Here is an 18,810-nt window from a genome sequence, read left to right as displayed (position 1 = left end):
CCAGCAAACTTCATTTGTCTGTGCGCGCGCGCGCTAAGAAAACCCATCACAAAGTTACACAACAAATCGAACCTCCTTCTTTCTCTCCACCCATGCATTATTTAAATGCGAGAGCACCTGTCCGGCTAAGAATAGAACATAGAACGCCGGACGACGAAGTCGTGCCATTTTGCTGACTTCCAATGTTATTGCACCGGGTAATCACGGGGAATTATTCCTGGGGTCGTTTTTTTCCCTTCCATCCCATTTGTTTGTGAAGGTATAAGGGACACACGTGTGTGTAATGTTGTCATTTAAAATTTAAATCGTCGGCCGCAATTTGCTCTAAATTTTTCAAAAGCTCTTTCTCCGGCGTGTTCTGACCCCCCTGGCGGTCATTTTGCATGGTTCTTGCACGCTCATTCTGGTTTTTTTTTCACGCACGAAAGAAACATTAAAAACATCCAACTAAACTGACGTAACTTGGCCCAGGTCGCAATCGCGAATCGATTTGTTTTTATCGTTGTCGTACCCTTGGTAGTAGTTAGCCGAAAGATCTGTACGCGCGCGCTTGCAGACTTTTGTTAAACTTTTCTCGCGCTCACGCGCGCTTCTGCTGCGAAAGATGTCAACTCGTGACGTCACTGCGTGCGGAGCGTCGCACAAAAAGGAGAGAGTGCAAAGCAGAGAGAGCGGCAAGCGCGAGAGCAGCCTCTCGCAATGCTTTGCAGTGATGCCAATTTTATTGTTTTGTTTTTAGCCAACTTTTGTTTTCTACACGCATAAACTAGATAATTCGATTCAAAAACTTGTCTTGGTGGCAATCAGTCTGTTTGTTTGTGGTCTTTTAACATTTTTCGACATTAAAGCTTTTTCTACCTCAAACAAATGTTCAAACTTCAAACTTTCTTCAGTGTGGCGGTGGAAAGGTGGTGAACCGCGGCAGCGATTTATTAATGTCAGTCGTCGTCGTCGTCGTCGAGTTGTTCAGAGATAGAGAGGGAGTTGCTCGCGGGCTAGCGATATTGGATTTTCGAGTAAACCCTTGAAAAATCAATCATTTTGCGTCGTCGCAGGGATCAACGGGGCGGCGAGGCGAGGCGAGGTAATCAATTTTAAGATGGTTGGTTTAAGGGGGTGGGGTTGAGGAGGACAAGGTTTCGAGTTGTTTCCCGGTAGTTTGCGCCGGAAGGGATGGAAAAAATGGGAGTTGGGGAAGAAGGGACAATTTGTTGTAGTCTCGTTTTCATAAATCGGGAGAGAAGGGGGGGACGTAATTTATTACGTTCGCAAACTCTTGCGGCTCGATATTCGATAAGGAGATATCAACTTTGAATGCTTCATTAAGTTTGGAGGGGGCACCGGGCGTCTCCATTTTGATTGGTTGAAAATCTAAAAATTTCTAGCAACACTGATAGTGAACCAAATTTCAAAGAGTTATGTTCATTCTAAGTCACTGTAAAGTTAAACTCAATTCAACAGTGATGAACTCAAGCTTGATCAATTTTCCACCATTTCTTCAACATCTAAATGTACGTCATTTTTAACTCCAACAACTTTATATTGGTTTATTTTTTTATTCATCACATACAAGCAGGGTTTGACATTGACAGTGACTGAGCGACACTTGAAAGTGCCTTTAGTCAGCTATCATACTCCATATTTGAACACTCAAATTGCAGCGCCTGCCATGATCATAATTTCAAAGCGACCGTCAATAAACGCACACAAAGTCGAAACGAACGCAACCGTGCTCAGCACTCAAGCAGCCGCCCGGTACGAGGGCATATTCTCTCACTTACTTTCTCTCTCAATCTCTCTCTTTGTTGCTGGTGCGTGGTGACAGCAATCATTTGAATGCAGTCCTTGGAAAGGTGATTGGAATTTCGATAGAATGCCAAACGAACGTGCTTTGTGCGAATGTTTTTTTTTCTGACGAGAATCAAGTGACTGTGTTTGAATTCTTGAAAAAAAATTGCGTAAAAAAGTGCAATTTCACGTCAGCAACTGGTGAAATTTTCATTAGTTCCTCTTGAAGTTCACTTTTTGACGCATTAATTTAGGTAAATTTACACAAAAAAGAAGGACTTTTTCAATCATTACATTTAAAACCTTCCAAAATTCAACTTTTTTACATTGGGTTTTTTTCCTACACAGCAGAAAAAAATAATTTTAGGTTACCTTAATTTAGAAGGTAAACGGAGAGCTCAATATTACTGGATGTAAATTTACACATTTGCAGAGGAAGTAATGCACATTTTTTTCTGACACAAAAGCAGTTTACATTCTCCGATGTAATGTTACATATTTTAACTTGTCTGCGATGAATTTCACCAGAGTGAGGATGAACTTAAATCAAGGTAAATTTTGAAGAATTTGCAATCGTGCAATGTGATGTAATTTTACGTCAATTATGTGGAAAACACATGAAATATGTAAATTTACACATGTTCATATTGTTGTTCGTTCGTTCGTTCTTCTAGAATATTCAATTCTGAGTTTTGAATCATTTTTTTTTACTCTTTTTTGGGGGTGAGTCATTGAAAATTGAATTGACTTTCCCAGCCTTTTTTTTATAGCCATTTACGAAATCTCGAGCAGAGTTTATGATGGTGATGGTTGAATATTACTTCTCTTCGGTTGTAATTTTACCTCAATTTATGTGAATTAGGTTAAATTCCACAAAAGCTTGTAAAATTTATTTATACAATGTTACACATTTTTTTCTGATACAAAAATTCGCTCACATTCCCAGATTTTATCATTATTTGTTTAAACCTTCTGTTGAGATGGTTAACACAGAAAAAAAAACAAATCCGAATGTTTCTCATAAATGATGTAAATCTTTTGCACGTCGATAAACATTTAAATTTTACATGCAGTTTACATCGTGCTTTCCATTTCATAAGGGCACACAACTTTTGCAAACAAGAGTGTATCCCTCTCACACCTTATGCAAACTGTCATTTAAGTGAAAGGGATACACAATTGTTTACAAAGTTTTGTGCCCTTTTGAAATGTCAGGCTCCAATTACAGTGAATTTGAACCGAGTTTATATGTGATGCATAATTCCGTGTCGAGTAAATTCACACGTATTTTTATGTGTAGTTTAGTTACACAGTAAAAAATGTGTGAATTTGAATGGTTTTATGTAACCTCTTTTTCATAATTAAAAATAAATAGATTACACATTATAACAGGTAAAAATACACAAATTGTGTTATATTGCACATTTCTTGAGATAAAAATTACATCATGGATTGGGTACATCTTTTCTGTTAATAGTTCAGAGGAAATTGTAGCCATCCCCAAATGTATTTTTTCAAAAAATGTGTAATATTTTTATTCTATTTTACCTCTGATTATGTGTTATTTTAATTCTTGCATTATAATTAGGGTAAAATTACATCATAAAAGAGGTTATATTAAACTTAATAATTTAATACCTTCCATAATTACATACACAGTAAAAAAATCATGGTAATATTACATCTGGAAAGGGGTACATCTTTTATGAGTAATTTTAACACTTTTCTGCTGTAATGTCACTTTTTCAGTCTAAATTGAGGTAAAATTACATCATAAAAGAGGTAATATTTTACCTTCCAAAATTACACCTTCCATATTTAAATTATTTTTTACTGTGTATTTTTAACTACTCCAACTTGTTCCTGTAGATCTAGGATATCTTAAAATTTGTCAATTGGTCTTCTACACAGTAAACAAAATGTTTAACTTTTGTAAGTGTAATTCTAGAAGGTTGAATATTACCTCTTTCTGGTGTAATTTTACTTCTATTTACACTATAAAAAGTTATATTTCACTCGAAAAGTGGTAAAATTACACATTTTTAGAGGTAAAGTTAAACATTTTTCTGGCATAAACAATTATTTTTTTGGCATGATTTTTTTTACTGGAAATGAATCTACCCATTCGACAACTCAAATCAGGGTATAATATCAATCAATTTTATTTGAATGAACCCTTCCCAAATATGAATATTTTTTAATCAAATATTCATCCAAATACACTTTGATCTGGGCAAATTATGATTCAGTCAATTTCATTCAAAATCTTGAGTTAATATGACTTGTTTTTCAGTTTTCTTTTCAATCAAGCATGTTTGAATATTATAGCTCTCAACTTGTTTTGCAAATTTAGTGTTCGATTTTCGTGTCGAAATCAACTGCCCAGATTCCCGGGAATTTCCGGGATTTCAAAAATGTTTTTTCCCGTTTCCCTGAAAATTTTTAAAGCAGGAAAAATTAGTCGTCCAAAACACTGAACTCGAAGACCCTGATTTTAGGGTAAAAAATCAGAAATAACTCACTCATTTCCGATCAAATCGCTCAAATCGCCCTGCCGCAATCAATCGTGAGTTACCACGATTCGCAAGCTATTCAAATGCTTCGTGGATCGCATGGCCTACTTCGCTCGCCGCCCGACACTCACACTGACGCGCATGCTCAAAGAGGAGCAAAGCTGACAAAATACCAGCGGGGCACTCGTTTGACCTGCACCACCACAGTTGGCCGTCAATGTGAGTTTTGAGAAGTTGAAGTTGCTGTCAAATGTGGCTTTGATGTTGTGTTAACAGAAAAAAAAATCGCGATCCTGTCTGAGCCAATCGCAAACCAACCGATTAGAGTAAGAGAGGAAGAGTAGAAGAGAGAGTATTCAGCAGTGATTGATGTTATTGTGACAAATGGTAGGAGTTCATGAGAGCAGATTTGCATCTTGAGCAATCTGTTTCCAATCTTTGAATTCAATTCTAATTTCAAATACAACTTTAAGTCTTCTAGTATTTTTTGAAAACATTTTCCCTCCCTCAAAGTAAATCCTCCATCGATATTTATCTAGTTTTTCCCCTTTTTCTCCCTCACAGACCCCAACCCAACCCGGAACAACTCCCACCCCAATCGCACCAGTGCAGTCAACACCAATTTTCAATTCAATTTTGCGTGAAACGACCAACCGGCGGTATTGTTTACGACGATGTACCTCGCACTGCCAGTGCACGCGAAAAAAAGCATAACACAACCCCAAGAACCTTCACCAATCCCGCCACGTTGTCTGGGACGGTCCTACCCAACCCAACAGCTTTAATGGAATAGCCGTGTTCGACCCCACGAGGCAAAGTTTGTTCTTTTCCCGTCGTCGTCGTGGCTGGTTGAGCCCCCCGGGGGAAAATTTATGGTCCTGCTGGTCGGTTGGTGACTCACGCAGCTGTGACCCGGCGCTGTCTTGCGAAGATATCCGGTCGTTTTTTTGGTGTCCCCGGACTCTCGAGAGGAAACATAAATCATTTATGGTCCCGCGGATATTGCGCTCACAGCAGCAGGAGGGAGAAGCCAGCGCGACCTCGGTCACCAAGTTCCGGCGAGGAAGAGGTGAGTGTCGATTCCTTTTTTTCGTCCATCCTTTGCCACGTGATTTGACACCTGAAAGTGAGGTAGAAAGAGAAAGAACAGAAAGGAAATCACGTTACTATTACACGTGTTCAATTGTGGGGGAGGGTGGGATTCGGTTGAGATGAAAGCAAACACACGCACAAACGCTTTCGGACTTAATCAATTGCATTGGGATTTGGGAAGGAGATGGGATTTCGTGGAAGGAGACTCAGTCGGTTCGGACACGGTCAATATCCTATTACTTGTTGTTACATTTCATTTGTGTCGATTGAGGCGTTGAACGGACTTTCTTCTGAGGATCCGGGTGTAATGTTGCTTATAAACCACTTTGACGAGCTAATTTGAAATCAATCCTGATTGGCATAGAAATTGTCTAATTTAGTGTGGAGACGCGAGGTACCTGATTAAGTATATCAATAAACCAGGCGTGTGAATCTGTTATGAGCAAAAGACCAGAAGCATTTAAAAATCAGTACAAAATGGCGTTTTCTTCTCAATTTAACCCCAAAATGCACGTGGGACAAGATAGCACAATGATTTGATGGCAATTGTGGAGACGCTTGGTGCATTGATTTACTCTATCAATTACCTTGCGTCTCCACATTAATTAGACGATTTCAGAAATGGTTTCAAATTAGCTTGGCAAAGTGGTTCAGTGCTGTCCTGTCAAACTGCATTGAAATACTTGGTTTTGTGGCGGCTTTTGTGGCTATATTTTGTTCTGAGGGGATTTTGAATGTGGGAATGAGAGAAAAAAGGGAACAGTGAAAGTAGGGAGATGAGATTTCGGACATGATAATTGTAATAGACGTAGCGAGTTAACACTTTAGCGACCATGCCTCGAGAATGGATGCGTTCACAGCGCAACACGAAAAGTTACTGAAGTCTAGTTTAGATCTCTAAAACTTTTCTTCGATGAGACTTAAGAGATCTGCTCAACTTTATTCATTGTACCATGGTATATCAGAACTGCTAGCTCAGTGGTTTAGTATTGGGGTCATCCATAAACAACGTGAACACTTTCAAAGAAATCTCAGACACTCCCATATCCCACGTGGGCAATCGCTAATTTAAAAAAAATGGACAATCGTCAGAATCAATTTGTTCAATTTGGTCAGTTTTAGTAAATTTTGGTCAATTGTGTCAATGAGACCACGACCATAAACCACGTGGACACTTTTTTGAAGTCTCAGGCCCCCCCCCTCCCGAGCGTAGACAATCGCTGAACCCCCTACCCCCAAGATGTCCACATGTTTTAGGGATGGTCCCAATTATGCATTTCCCTTATTCAATTTAGTGATTTTTGTCAATTATGTAAATTTTCGCCAAATTTGTGATCTTTTGAAATTTGTCATTTTTATAAATTTAGTGATTTTTTAATCCTGTTTTAACAACTTGGTAAATCTTGTCACTTTCGCCAATTTTATGAATTCGTCAATTTTGTAAATTTTGTCAATTTCGTAATTTTTGTCAATTTTGTTTATTTTGTTAATTAAATTAAATTAAATTAAATTTACGAATTTAAACCACTTTGCCGAGCTAATTTGAAATCAATTCTGAAATCTGAAATTGTTAATGTGGAGACGCAAGGTAATTGATAGAGTATATCAATGAACTAAGCGTCTCCATAATTGTCATCAAATCATAGTGCTATCTTGTCCCACGTGCATTTTGAGGTTAAATTGATAAAAAAACGCTATTTTTTCCGGAAATTCCCGGGATTTTTTCCAAAACCGGGAATTCCCTAATCCCGGGATTTTTTAAATAATTTGTCTCGGGAATTTTGGGATGTGGAAATAGATTAACAGTTGAATATCTCATAATCGATAATAATTTAAATCATTATAATATGTATTCGGCATACATCATAATTAATTTGGTGTAGAGAAAACTGCTAAAATTTTAGTTTACCGATCTGCAAAATACTAGGCGCTATAAATAATTCCAATCTGATATCTGGGTAATTCTCTACCAACTCACACGAAATCGGGAAAAGTTGCCCCGACCCATCTTCGATTTGCGTCTACATTGACTCAGAAGGGTCATTTTTTCATTTAGAACAACATTTTTCATTTTAAAATTTCGTGTTTTTTCTAACTTTGCAGGGTTATTTTTTAGAGTGTGACAATGTTCTACAAAGTTATAGAGCAGACAATTACAAAAATTTTGGTATATAGACATAAGGGGTTTGCTAATAAACATTACGAGTTATCGCGATTTAACGAAAAAAGTTTAGAAAAAGTTACTTTTTGCGTTTCTCTTTGTTTCGTCGTCCGTGTCTGTCGCGGGTGACCATGAACGGTCATGATCGATGACGACCAACTTTTTCAAAACTTTTTTTTCGTAAAATCGCGATAACTCGTGATGTTTATAAGCAAACCCCTTATGTCTATATACCAAAATTTTTGTCTGCTCTATAACTTTGTAGAACATTGTTACACTCTAAAAAATAACCCTGCAAAGTTAGAAAAAACACGAAATTTTGAAATGAAAAATGTTGTTCTAAATGAAAAAATGACCCTTCTGAGTCAATGTAGATTCGAAAAGTACATTAAATTTCCCATAAAATGACATGTTCCAAATTTTTTTACAGTCGAGTAACGGAAAATGGGAGAATTTTTAAAACGTTTTTAGTATTTTTTTTTCGATGAAAAATACGTTTTTTTTTCGGAATTCTGAGTACGCCATCAAATCGGGCGTCTAATTTTACATAAAAGTCCCTTTGACACAAAATTTCTATCTCATCACCGTTGCAGGCTGCAAATTACTGAAAACACCTCTTTTTTCGTATGTTCAAAAATGAAAGGGGTCGTACTGCCCCTCCGTCACGAGATATCAAAAAACGGACCTCGGATTCGTGATCAGGGACAAAAGTTACCCCTTAGGACAAAGTTTCACGCAAATCGAAGAGGGGTCGGGGCAACTGCTGTGTGAGTTGGCGGAAAATTACCCATCTACGTAAATGATTGATTTAAAATTTGGAAATAAAATCAAATCAAATTAGTTTTCATCAAACTCTGACCCCAAAATCAGGGCAAACCAAACGAATTTAAACAGCTATTTACCCATTTTTTTGCAGGATGTTTTGAATGACTTTGGTTAAAACAAGAACAGAACAAAACAATTTCAGAGAACACCGATTTTTAAATTTATTTATCTAAAATCTATTCCTGCTTTCCCTTGCTGGCGGTAGTATAATAAATTAAAGATAATTTGTAAAATATGTTTTTTTGCAAAGTTTTTTTTTGTGAAAATTGAACTTTTTAGCACTACTATCAATAAGTTTTTTTTTTATTTTAACGGTGAATTTATTTAACACATGGATGTTTGCAAAAAAATCCATTCAAAAGGCGTTTATTCGGGATTGAAAAATGTTGTAAGAAACTTGTTGTAAAACTTGTCGTATTTCTAGGTTTCTTTTTCAAAACAAAACAAAAAAGTTTCCTATGCACATAGGACATTATGAAAAAGTAATCCAGATCTATCCGATAATTGTACGACTCGTGCTGAAAAAATCTTCTTTTTGCCACTTGTTGCATAAGCTTTTATTATATTGAATATGAAATTCAAAACTTATCTTAAATTTTACATTGGCTGATGTCATTTTATTAGATGTCGCCTCTTGTTTTTTTTTTTTTGAAGATATTTTCAATGAAATTTTTCAAGCTTTTCTAATCATGTCATATAAAAAAGAAATATATTTATAGTAGTTTATTCAATTTGAATCACATTGTAGTTCATTTAAAAAGCACAACAAAAAACAAAAAAAAACTTATTTTCATTTCATCACAGCTATTTAAAAACTGTCGTCCTTTTTTAGATTAAAGTGTAGATTATCACCAATAAATATGATTGAGGTAATTCTATGATTTTAAGCTTGAAAAGCATAACAAATAATGAAAACATAGATTTTATGACTATTTCAAAAATTTCCCGGGAATTCCCGGGATTCTAAAAATATTTTTCCCGTTTCCCGGGATATTCAAAACCCGGTAAATTTGGAAGCTCTAGTTTTTGACATTTTTGACAATTTTGACATTTTTGACAATTTTGACAATTTTGACAATTTTGACATTTTTGACATTTTTGACAATTTTGGCAATTTTGGTAATTTTGGCAATTTTGACAATTTTGACAATTTTGACAATTTTGACAATTTTGACAATTTTGACAATTTTGACAATTTTGACAATTTTGACAATTTTGACAATTTTTACAATTTTTACAATTTTTACAATTTTTACAATGGAGTACAAATTATATTTCTCCCATAAGAAAAACAATGTAGAAAAAAGCAAAAACTGCTCGAATGGAATTGTTCTATTTTGACAAAATTGTCATTTTAGTAAGTTCTATTTTATTCTAGTTCAGTTTCTAGTTTTTTTTAAAATTACGTGACTGAAACTTTTGTTATTGTTTATTTTATTAACGTGACTTTAACCTACTTAAACTTACGTGAACTTAATGAATTTTGTCAATTTGCTCAAATGGTCAATTTTGCAAATTTGGATTCTGTGATTTAATTTGGTGAATTTTGTCAAATTTAACAACAAATTTGTAAAATTTTCCTTTTTCGCCATTAAATCATGTATTTTTTTTCAATTTAAATTTTGGTTACACTATTTGAATTTTATCACTTTTGTTATCCGGGGTTTTTGTCACCTAAAATAAATAAGAAAAACAGTCTAATACATTCAAGACTCGATTATCCAAAGCGCAGGGAATAAAATTATTTGTCTAAACGAATCAGGTATAAAAATATGGTTTGATTAATCTCGATTCTGGGCTCATATATGGCCCCAAAAATGTTCTTGTTTATTTGGAAACTAAAATTTAATCTTTAATTGAAACGATTGAAAAACTGAATTTAAGCGTTTTCCTTAATGCCTTTGGTATAAGATGACGTAGGAGGCGTAGATTGCGAGATAAAATTGTGGTGTCTTCGACAAAGTTGCTTGGATTAGCATGACGACAACTTTTGAAAAGATAGATTCTCTGAAACACTCTCATCGTAAACTAATCCTAAAGTTGTCCCTTTCCATTTGTTTCAACTCTCCGAAGTCACCACCAAGGCTTCAAAATCTAATTTTCACTTACATTTGCAATCTGGACCACAAGTGCCATTGGTACTTGCAAAAGGGACATGACCATGAGTTACGAGGTTTGCAGGGTGTATTTTATCTTCTAGGGAGCTATTGAAAGCATTTCATCACTGTTTCAATGAATAACTTTTTTGAAGAATTATTCAATGGAGACGCACGATGATCCACGCTCACTGGTCCATCATGCGTCTCCATGCAGTGTTTATGAAGGGGACGCATGATACTTCTTTCAAGACAATTTGTAGTGCAATCATCTGCACTCAATTTTGCCCCCAAATGTAACGCAAATTCCGACATTTTCGCGCTTTAATCGTATCAAATGGCGCGCGCGCGTGCCCGTGCAAATCCCTCTACCACGTGGTATGCGATGCTATTTCCAGGACCCTGGCCTAGCGCCAATGGCGCGTTTGTAATTAATGTATTATTCATAACTCAATCAGCCTGGAGTCCGTCCATCCGTCCGGCGACGGCAACACTTAATAATTCAAATCGTGCTCTCTTTCTCCCGCCCACTCTCAAACTCAATCATGCAATATATAATATTAGTTTTAATTGGAACTCACCATTAAAATTTGATTTAGGCCCGTCCTGGTGTCCTGGCTTCCGTCCTCTTTTCCCAAGCCGGCTGGGCACTCTACTTGAGATTGATATCCATCCGAACTTTCCCGGGAAACCGACGACGGCTCTCGATCATAAATTCTTAAACGGGGAGCACTTCTTCGATGTATTCTTCTTTTTCTTCTTTTTCATGCCGAACCGAACCGAACGACGACGCACCGTCGACGATAACAATGAATTCCGTCAATACTCGTTAACTTATTTACTTCTTCATCATCCGGAGTCTCTTCCTTCTGCCTTCATCCTTGTCATCACTCATCCCAGCCGGCACCGGCCGGCTGGACGATTCCTCCGAACGATGACGACGACATTTCTGCCAATATTTATCATGTTCAATCTGAGCTTGACACTTGATTAGATCGTCCTACACCACTACACTCCTAATCCGTCGGAATTTCCGTTTGAGCTACCCCCCGTTCCAATTGAAAACGAAAAACTGGCAGCACGGTCTCCCAACTGTCAAAAACGCTGCGCGCAGTGTTGTCAACCCTCAACCGAGGGGTGACACGACTAGCAAAATGGCTGCCGTTCAAAAAGCGGAGTCCGCTGACCAGAAAGGTCCGTTCCAATCACCCGACCGGACCTAATCATATCCGGATTGTGTGTGTCGGTGTGCACCAGGACGGTCCCCCCGTCAGGATAATTGAATTGCACCACAACCTTCTGCGTTGCTTTGGCACAAGTTTGCGAAGAAGAGCTGTCAAACAGGGTGGACATTTTCTAACCGTGCAGGAAATTTGAACTGACCATCATTCGGTGAGGAGGGGGGGCGAAGGCGAAGGCATCGCAGTAGGCTGCGTCGGCTTTTATGGGCCTCCCCGTTCGCCCCCGCCACCGTGGTACATGTCACATAAAAGTGTCCTCTCCAGCGTGCAGAGCAGACTAATATTGGTTGCAACGACGACGATAATGATGATTCGAGCAAATTTGGGGCAGGATTTGGTTGGATCAACCCGGGCCATAACCTCAACTCGGCGACGTACAATGGTTTGAGAGAGATAAAAAAAGGGACACAAAGACCCACTGCTGACTTGATACTGTTTGTCTAGGGTTGCTTTGTTTTGTTTTTGTTGGTTATGTTCCTCCAAGCCCTCGCTTCGATGATCTCCTCCTATCGCTTTGATTTTACATCTTTTCTTGCTTGTTTTTCCCAGCTGTCAAGAGCCGTTTAATCTTTTTGATATTCTTCTTTTTTCCGCGCTACGATTTGTGTATATTTAGTAGGACCGATTTGCTTTTTTGCTCCTTTTCAAGAAATTTTTTAGTAAGGGAACGAGGCGAACTAAACTGTCAAATATGGTTGAAAGCTCTTTGCGAAAGAATAAGGTCAAAACGCTACCCCGCCCTCCTCGTCCGGATTTCCTACGTTTCTTTATTCCGTCGACGCTACAAGGGGGATGCAACATCGATCTGTGTCTGTGTGTGTGCGGTGTGGTTTCTGGTGGGGGAATCTCCTTAAATCCACGAGGAGAGAGGCGCAATTTGAAAATCAAACGAGCTCATGAATAGGCAAAACTTGCTGCCGCGAGCCAAAGTTCAAAAGTGTTGACGCTGAACGGCTTCCGGTTCTGGCCAATTGGAATCGATTTGTACGCGGCATTGTCAAATTCAAATTTAAAGCGTTTAAATTCAACACGTTGATTTACGCCAGTGTGGCTCATTGGGGTAGCTGTCAAATTGACAGCTGTCACTGTCAAGCTGATAGTTTGAGGTCAACTTTTCAAACAGCGTTGAATGTCTTTTGCAAACAGTAACAACAAACTTTTCGGCATCCTCGGCAATCGTCAAATCAGTACAAATTGCTGCCGGATCTTTTTCCGTATCTCTTCAGAAAAGATCCGGCAACAATTTTGTATGGTTTGTCGTTTGCTGAGGGTGCCGAAAAAGGGTAAACAAATCACTTCGTGCATCAGCTGATGCAAGAAGTGCTTTGTTTACATTTTTCGACTCTACTTTTCAACGCCAATCCAAACAATGCGTCATCGGACATTTTCCGGAAGAGATCCGGAATAAGATCCGGCAGCAGCTCTGTACTGATTTGACGTTTGCTGAGGGTGCCGAAAAGTTTGAATGCAAAAAACAATGGCACTTTTAGAAATGTCAGCGTCGCGCCACCACTGTCAAGCTGACAGCTGTCAAAAAAGCGGCGCCCACTCCCCGTTTGACGGAGGATTGCGAAACCACACGCAAACAAATGTCTTCCGCAGCTTCAAACAAATCAGTCGCGCAGTCTTCGTTCAAAATCTAGCCTAAATTTGGTCAATCACCGGGTTTCGAACCCGGAACTCTTGTTTTTTTTTGTTTCCACACTACACGAACCAACAAACTATACAGAGAGTAGGTAGTAAGAGAGATGGTCGATATTTAGCCCGAACACACGTGACTTAAAAAGAGTGGTGAACAATTGTGACGCGCGTGACGTGTGTGTTCTTTTACTTTTGGTGATGTTGCCGTATGTTACAAGAATGCGCGCGTGTGTGTCTGTGTTGTGGTGTAAAATATTTCTTTTAGGTGACGTTTCCCTTTCTTCCTTCTTTTTAGTATGTGTATAAACGTTTTCTATCTAATATGGCGACGATTTAGAGCATAGATGCGACGTTTTTAAACCCCTTCAACCTCTCTTTTCTTTCTCTTTTACTATGTTTTCAGCAACTTTTGTCTGTGTGTGTGTATTTGTGAGTTGTGTGTAAGTGTTGTTGTTGATGCCGCTGCTGCGTCTATTGTTTTAGGCTCGCACTCACTACATACAACTAATCGGCACGCTGTTGTTACTGTATGTTAGTGTGTGTGTTCGTGATTTCTTCTTTGTCTTTTCACTTTTTGGTTTTCTCTATGTTTTTAATTCTTTCGAATAGCACAGCACTAACGATAGTTATGCGTTTTTTTATTCTTTTGTAATAAATTTGTTTTATTGCGTTCTCTCTTTTGTTTTGCTGGATTGATTTTTTTAAGTGTTCTAGAAAAAGAGAGAGAGAGTGTGTGACAGAGAGCTTGCCGCTCGCGTTGGCGCTTTAGTCGAAGTTTTTGTCAAGCTTGTTGACGAGCACAATTTGTTTTCTTTTTTAGCAGTAGTAGTAGATTTGCGTGCGTGAGTGTGAGTGAGTGCCACTTGATTGGTTTTTGGTTGTTGTTGTTTTGCTTTTTCTTCGTCTTATTCACACCTTGAATACTTGATTTAGTTTCTTTTAATTTTTTCGTTTTGTTTCTTTAAAACATGAATAATAGAGAGAACTTGAGAAATATATACTTGGAAAAAACGGGAGAGTTACGAAACTGTCACTGTGTGAGTGAAATTTGATGCTTTAAACATGCTTTCCTTCACTTTTTTCTTGTTGTCTCATTAATTACTTTTATATAACCCTAGAACGCCGTTCTTTGCTTGTTTTCTTTGAATTTGTTTCATAAAAAATTGCAAAACTTTTTTGTTTATACTCCACTTCAATAGGTTTTTTTCCTTCTTTGTTTTTCTTTTCAAAGAGATCCGATCTTTCACCGACAAAAATGTGTTGTTGTTCAATGTGTGTGAGTGTGTTTCTTTGTTGCTTAAAATTGTTCAACATACTTTCTAGGAAAATACGCTTCTTGCTCAAGTGCGCGCGCGCGCAATTAGTTGGTTTTTTTTTCCAGTTACAGTTTTGCTGCTTCTTTTTGGGAGTGTTTTTGTTTTTAAAAGCTTCACGTCTCTCGGATTGATTTTTGCGCGGCGCGCTGTTTTGTCAAATTTCGACTATTGTTGGCGGAAAGTGGTCATTCGTGATGTTTAGATCAGGTTGGTTTTGTTATCAAAATTATTGTAGTTTTGCTCATGAAAACAACTGCCCTCGATGACACAGAGGTCGCTTTTTTAAATCAAAAATTGGTTGAGATCAAGAGAACAAACATCTGCAACTGCGCATGAGTGTTGAGGCACTCATTACTTTTTTTGATATTTTCTTCAAGATTTCTGAATTTCTGGTAAGTACTTGTGTAATTCGAGAGGCAAAGCAGAGAAACGTCATGGTAAGCTATTTGTCAATCAGTCAATCTATCAACAGAAATCAACAACACACATCTGAAAGAGTTTCAATAGTATAAATTCAGGCGTTATGGACTCCAGATTTCAGCTGTCACAATTGAAAGTCACAGGTTTTGTGAACACATGAATTTCGGAATCACCTTCATTAGTAGAGGCCAATGAGAGCAATTGCCTACTTGTTTGTTTTGAAATTTTCTTGAAGATTGCTGAATGTCTGGTAAGTACTTATTAAAAGTGAGTCAACATTGCGGAAAGTCATGGAAAGTGTTCTATCAACCAGTCAAGCTTTCACTATGCTGATTAATCTGAAAGATGCAACCCCACCTTAGCAACCCATGACATCAACGGGAAAGACAACACGTGCTAGTGGATTTTCTGCCAAATGTGCAATCCTAGTTTTTCAAATTCAAGTTTATTTAGTGTAGCTTTTGAATTTATAGTTTATCAAATTGTACGCAAAGAACCAGAATAATATCGGAAGTTTGTTATTCGAAAAGGTGCAAATCTTACGTTACTAGTTTTAATCAACAACGGACTTCAATCCATTCAAACATTATGAATTTAGGCGTTATTCGCTCCAGATTTCAGCTAATCTGTCAAAAGAGCAAAAATAAACGCCAAAACAACTGCTCTCGAGAACAACTGCTCTCAATTACGGACTTCAGCGTTGAGGTACTTGTTGCTCTTTTTGATGCGCATTTGAAGACATGCAGAATTACCGGTAAGTACTAGTGAAGTTGGAGTGGTAAACCTGGCAAAAAATCAGAGTAAGTAGTCTGTCAATCAGTCAATCTGTCAAATGAACAAGCAACAATAAACGCCTGAATACATTGTCTTGAAGGAGCATGCATTCAGGCGTTATTGGCTTAAAATTCAAGCTAAACGCCCACGAATGACTCCTTTCCGCTTACAATAGTTTTGAGACGCCGCGCCGCTTTGCCATTACAGCTGTTTTTTTGGTTACAATGATATTAGAATCGTTAAACTAGTGTGTTTTTCTTTATTAAGTTATTTGTAACGAACAAGCATATTTCTTTCTGATTTTTTCTTAAGTTTCACGCCGGCCACCCTTCTTACTTGTGGTTCACAAAGTCGTACTGCGTCGCGGTGTTGCTGAAGCTGCCGTTGCGGCTGCCGTGGAAGTGCACGTTCTGCCACTTGTTGTCCTTTTTGTGCCATACCCGGGTCTCCTCGGTTTGCACCGTGTGCGGGTGTCCCTGCTTGTCGACGTACTGCGTGAGCCGGACGTACGCGATGCAGGCGGTGTCCTCGCCGAAGATGTGCACGTGCGGGTTCAGGATCGTCGTGTTGATGGCCTTGTTGCTCTTGCCGAGCACGTTCTCGAAGTTGAACTTGTGAAAGTCCATGCCCTCGATCAGGTTGCCGAGGGCCTCGGGCTCGAACGCGGTCAGGTGCGGGTCGCAGATCTTGGTGTACGTCTCAAAGTCCCCGTTGTTGATGGCCTCGATGAGCTGTTCGGTGATCTTGATGATCTCCTGGCGGCGCGCCTTGCAGTCGTCGTCCTCGACGGTGGTGCTGGACGAGTCGGTGGACTCTTTGACCTGGGAGCCGTCGCCCTTTTTGGCCATTATGCTCTTGCTGGAGAAGTTGCGGGTGGCGAGCATCGTGGTCAGGATGGCGCCCTTGAGCTTGCGCCGGGCGTTGAACTTCTTCAAGCAGTCGACCGTTTCCTGTCGGTGCACGACGGAGGCAACGCGCTCGCGCTGGCAGATCCAGGGGTGCTTCAGTGCTTCGGCGGCGGTGATTCGCTTGTAGGGGTTAACTGTTAACATTTGGTTGATGAGGTTTTTCGCCTCGGGCGTAACCGTGTCCCACTCGGGGGAGGGGTAGTCGTACGTGCCGGCCTTGATCTGCACGTACAGCCGGTGCTGGTCCTCGTCCCAGAAGGGCGGATAACCTACGAGTAGAATGTACAGGATAACGCCGCAGGCCCAGATGTCGACGGCCTTGCCGTACGGTTCCTTTTTGAGCACCTCCGGCGACAGGTAGCCGGGCGTGCCGGCGAATCCGAACCATGCCTGCTGGTCACCCTGGACCTCGATGGCCAGCCCAAAGTCGGCCAGCTTGACCGCCGCACCCTTGGCCTTGCTCGCCAGCAGCAGATTCTCCGGCTTCAGATCTCGATGCACGACTCCATTGTGGTGGCAGTGGTTCACAGACTCCAGGATCTGCTGTATACAGTGGGACGCGTCCGCCTCCGAGTAGAACTCACGGGCCACAATATCCTCAAACAGCTCACCACCGGTCACCAGATCGAACACCAGGTAATGATAGTTCTCCTCCTGAATACTGTCGTGTAGCCGGACGATGTTCGGGTGCTGCAGCTTGCGGCATATCCGCGCCTCCCGTTCCAACTTTTGAAAGTCCCGCGACGTGAGCTTCTTTGTGTTGATGATCTTGGCCGCAAACTCAAACCCCGTCGACTTCTGTACGCATCGCTTCACGATCGAGAACGCCCCCTTGCCCAGCTCTTCCTTGATATCGTAATTGTCCGAAAACCGGGTACAAACTGGCTGCGCAGCCATTTCGGTCGCTACTAGTGCGGCGAGAATTTTGACCAAACTCTACTCAACACCCCACAGTCACAGGAATAACAACCCCAGCACAAACCCCACTATTCTCACTCGTCCAGAGCGTCCACGACACACCACACGATCACACGATCTTCTCCGTGTAGTCGGCTAATCGCGCGATGAACTTAATTACTGTGGGAACCCGGCTCTCCTCCGTACAGCATTGCTCATATTTCTCTTCCTGTGGGGGAGGGGGTGGGACTATTACACAAGGGTGGTCGTCGGTGAGGTGGTGCCGATGATTGTTCTCATTAACTGCCCGCCCACGCGCCGTCGATGATTATGTCGTGCCTGTTACTACGACGATGATCTGGAATGGGAGAGTGAGAAAAGGCGGTAATTAGATATCGGTCAGAGTCTGTGTTAAGGGCGAGTTTATTCCGGACCATTTGAACGGAACATGATTAATTAGGCTCACCGCGGCCAATTGAGCCGTGGACATGGTTGACTCACAATTGACCATCAACCTACGCAAATCGGGTAATTTATGGGGTCAACAAAACAACCAACCACTTAAAACAATCATGAATCATGCAAATGGAAAGAATTTGCCTGCCTGCCTCCTTCGCAATAGGGGCGGCGGCCGCAGCTGGGTTCAATCTTGTACGTCGATCTTGCGCGAACAATCAACAATCGATGTAAATCAGCGGCGGCGGCGTGCCTCAATCTGCGTAATCAAAGTGATGATTGAGGAATGAAAACTTGTTTGCGAGATGTTTGGAATAACATTCTCGGGAATATTTCATTGGAGGTTTGCTTTACACAAAAGATAAGAGAAATTATTAGCCATTTCTTAAAGCTTTCAATGCACTTTGATATACGAAAAAATCTCGTTTTCAATACTGAGATATTAAAAATTACCGTAGGAAAAATCTGTACATCTGTGATCGAACATTAGCTAAAGGGAATATCAGTGGCAAGCAACTCTCCTTTGTTGATTTCTCTGAAAATTGGATTTTGATGGTGGGAACTGAAAAAAGTGATCAGAAGTCGAAATGCTAAATGTGCCGAAAATAGGTATATTTCCCCTAACTAATCTCGTTTTTATTTCTAAAATCTAAATTTCAAACTGTTTGCTTTGTAGACATAG

The 18,810-nt window shown here is 39.8% G+C and overlaps 1 protein-coding gene across 1 annotated transcript; it reads right to left on the bottom strand.

The window, feature by feature from the left end:
- Nucleotides 1-442: 442 nt before the first annotated feature.
- LOC120413703 (calcium/calmodulin-dependent protein kinase type II alpha chain) lies at nucleotides 443-17,888 on the bottom strand. Its single transcript, XM_052706188.1, has 2 exons — nucleotides 11,057-17,888; nucleotides 443-5,421 (listed from the first exon to the last, which is right to left on the bottom strand). The coding sequence occupies exon 1, from the start codon at nucleotides 17,670-17,672 to the stop codon at nucleotides 16,200-16,202; it is 1,473 nt and encodes a 490-aa protein (XP_052562148.1). The 5' UTR covers nucleotides 17,673-17,888; the 3' UTR covers nucleotides 443-5,421; nucleotides 11,057-16,199.
- Between the last annotated feature and the right edge of the window lie 922 nt (nucleotides 17,889-18,810).

The sequence above is a fragment of the Culex pipiens genome, chromosome 1 (assembly GCF_016801865.2).
Source record: "Culex pipiens pallens isolate TS chromosome 1, TS_CPP_V2, whole genome shotgun sequence".
Taxonomy (NCBI): domain Eukaryota; kingdom Metazoa; phylum Arthropoda; class Insecta; order Diptera; family Culicidae; genus Culex; species Culex pipiens.
The sequence above is the reverse complement of the archived record's forward strand: the minus strand, read 5'-3'. Positions and strand labels throughout refer to the sequence as shown.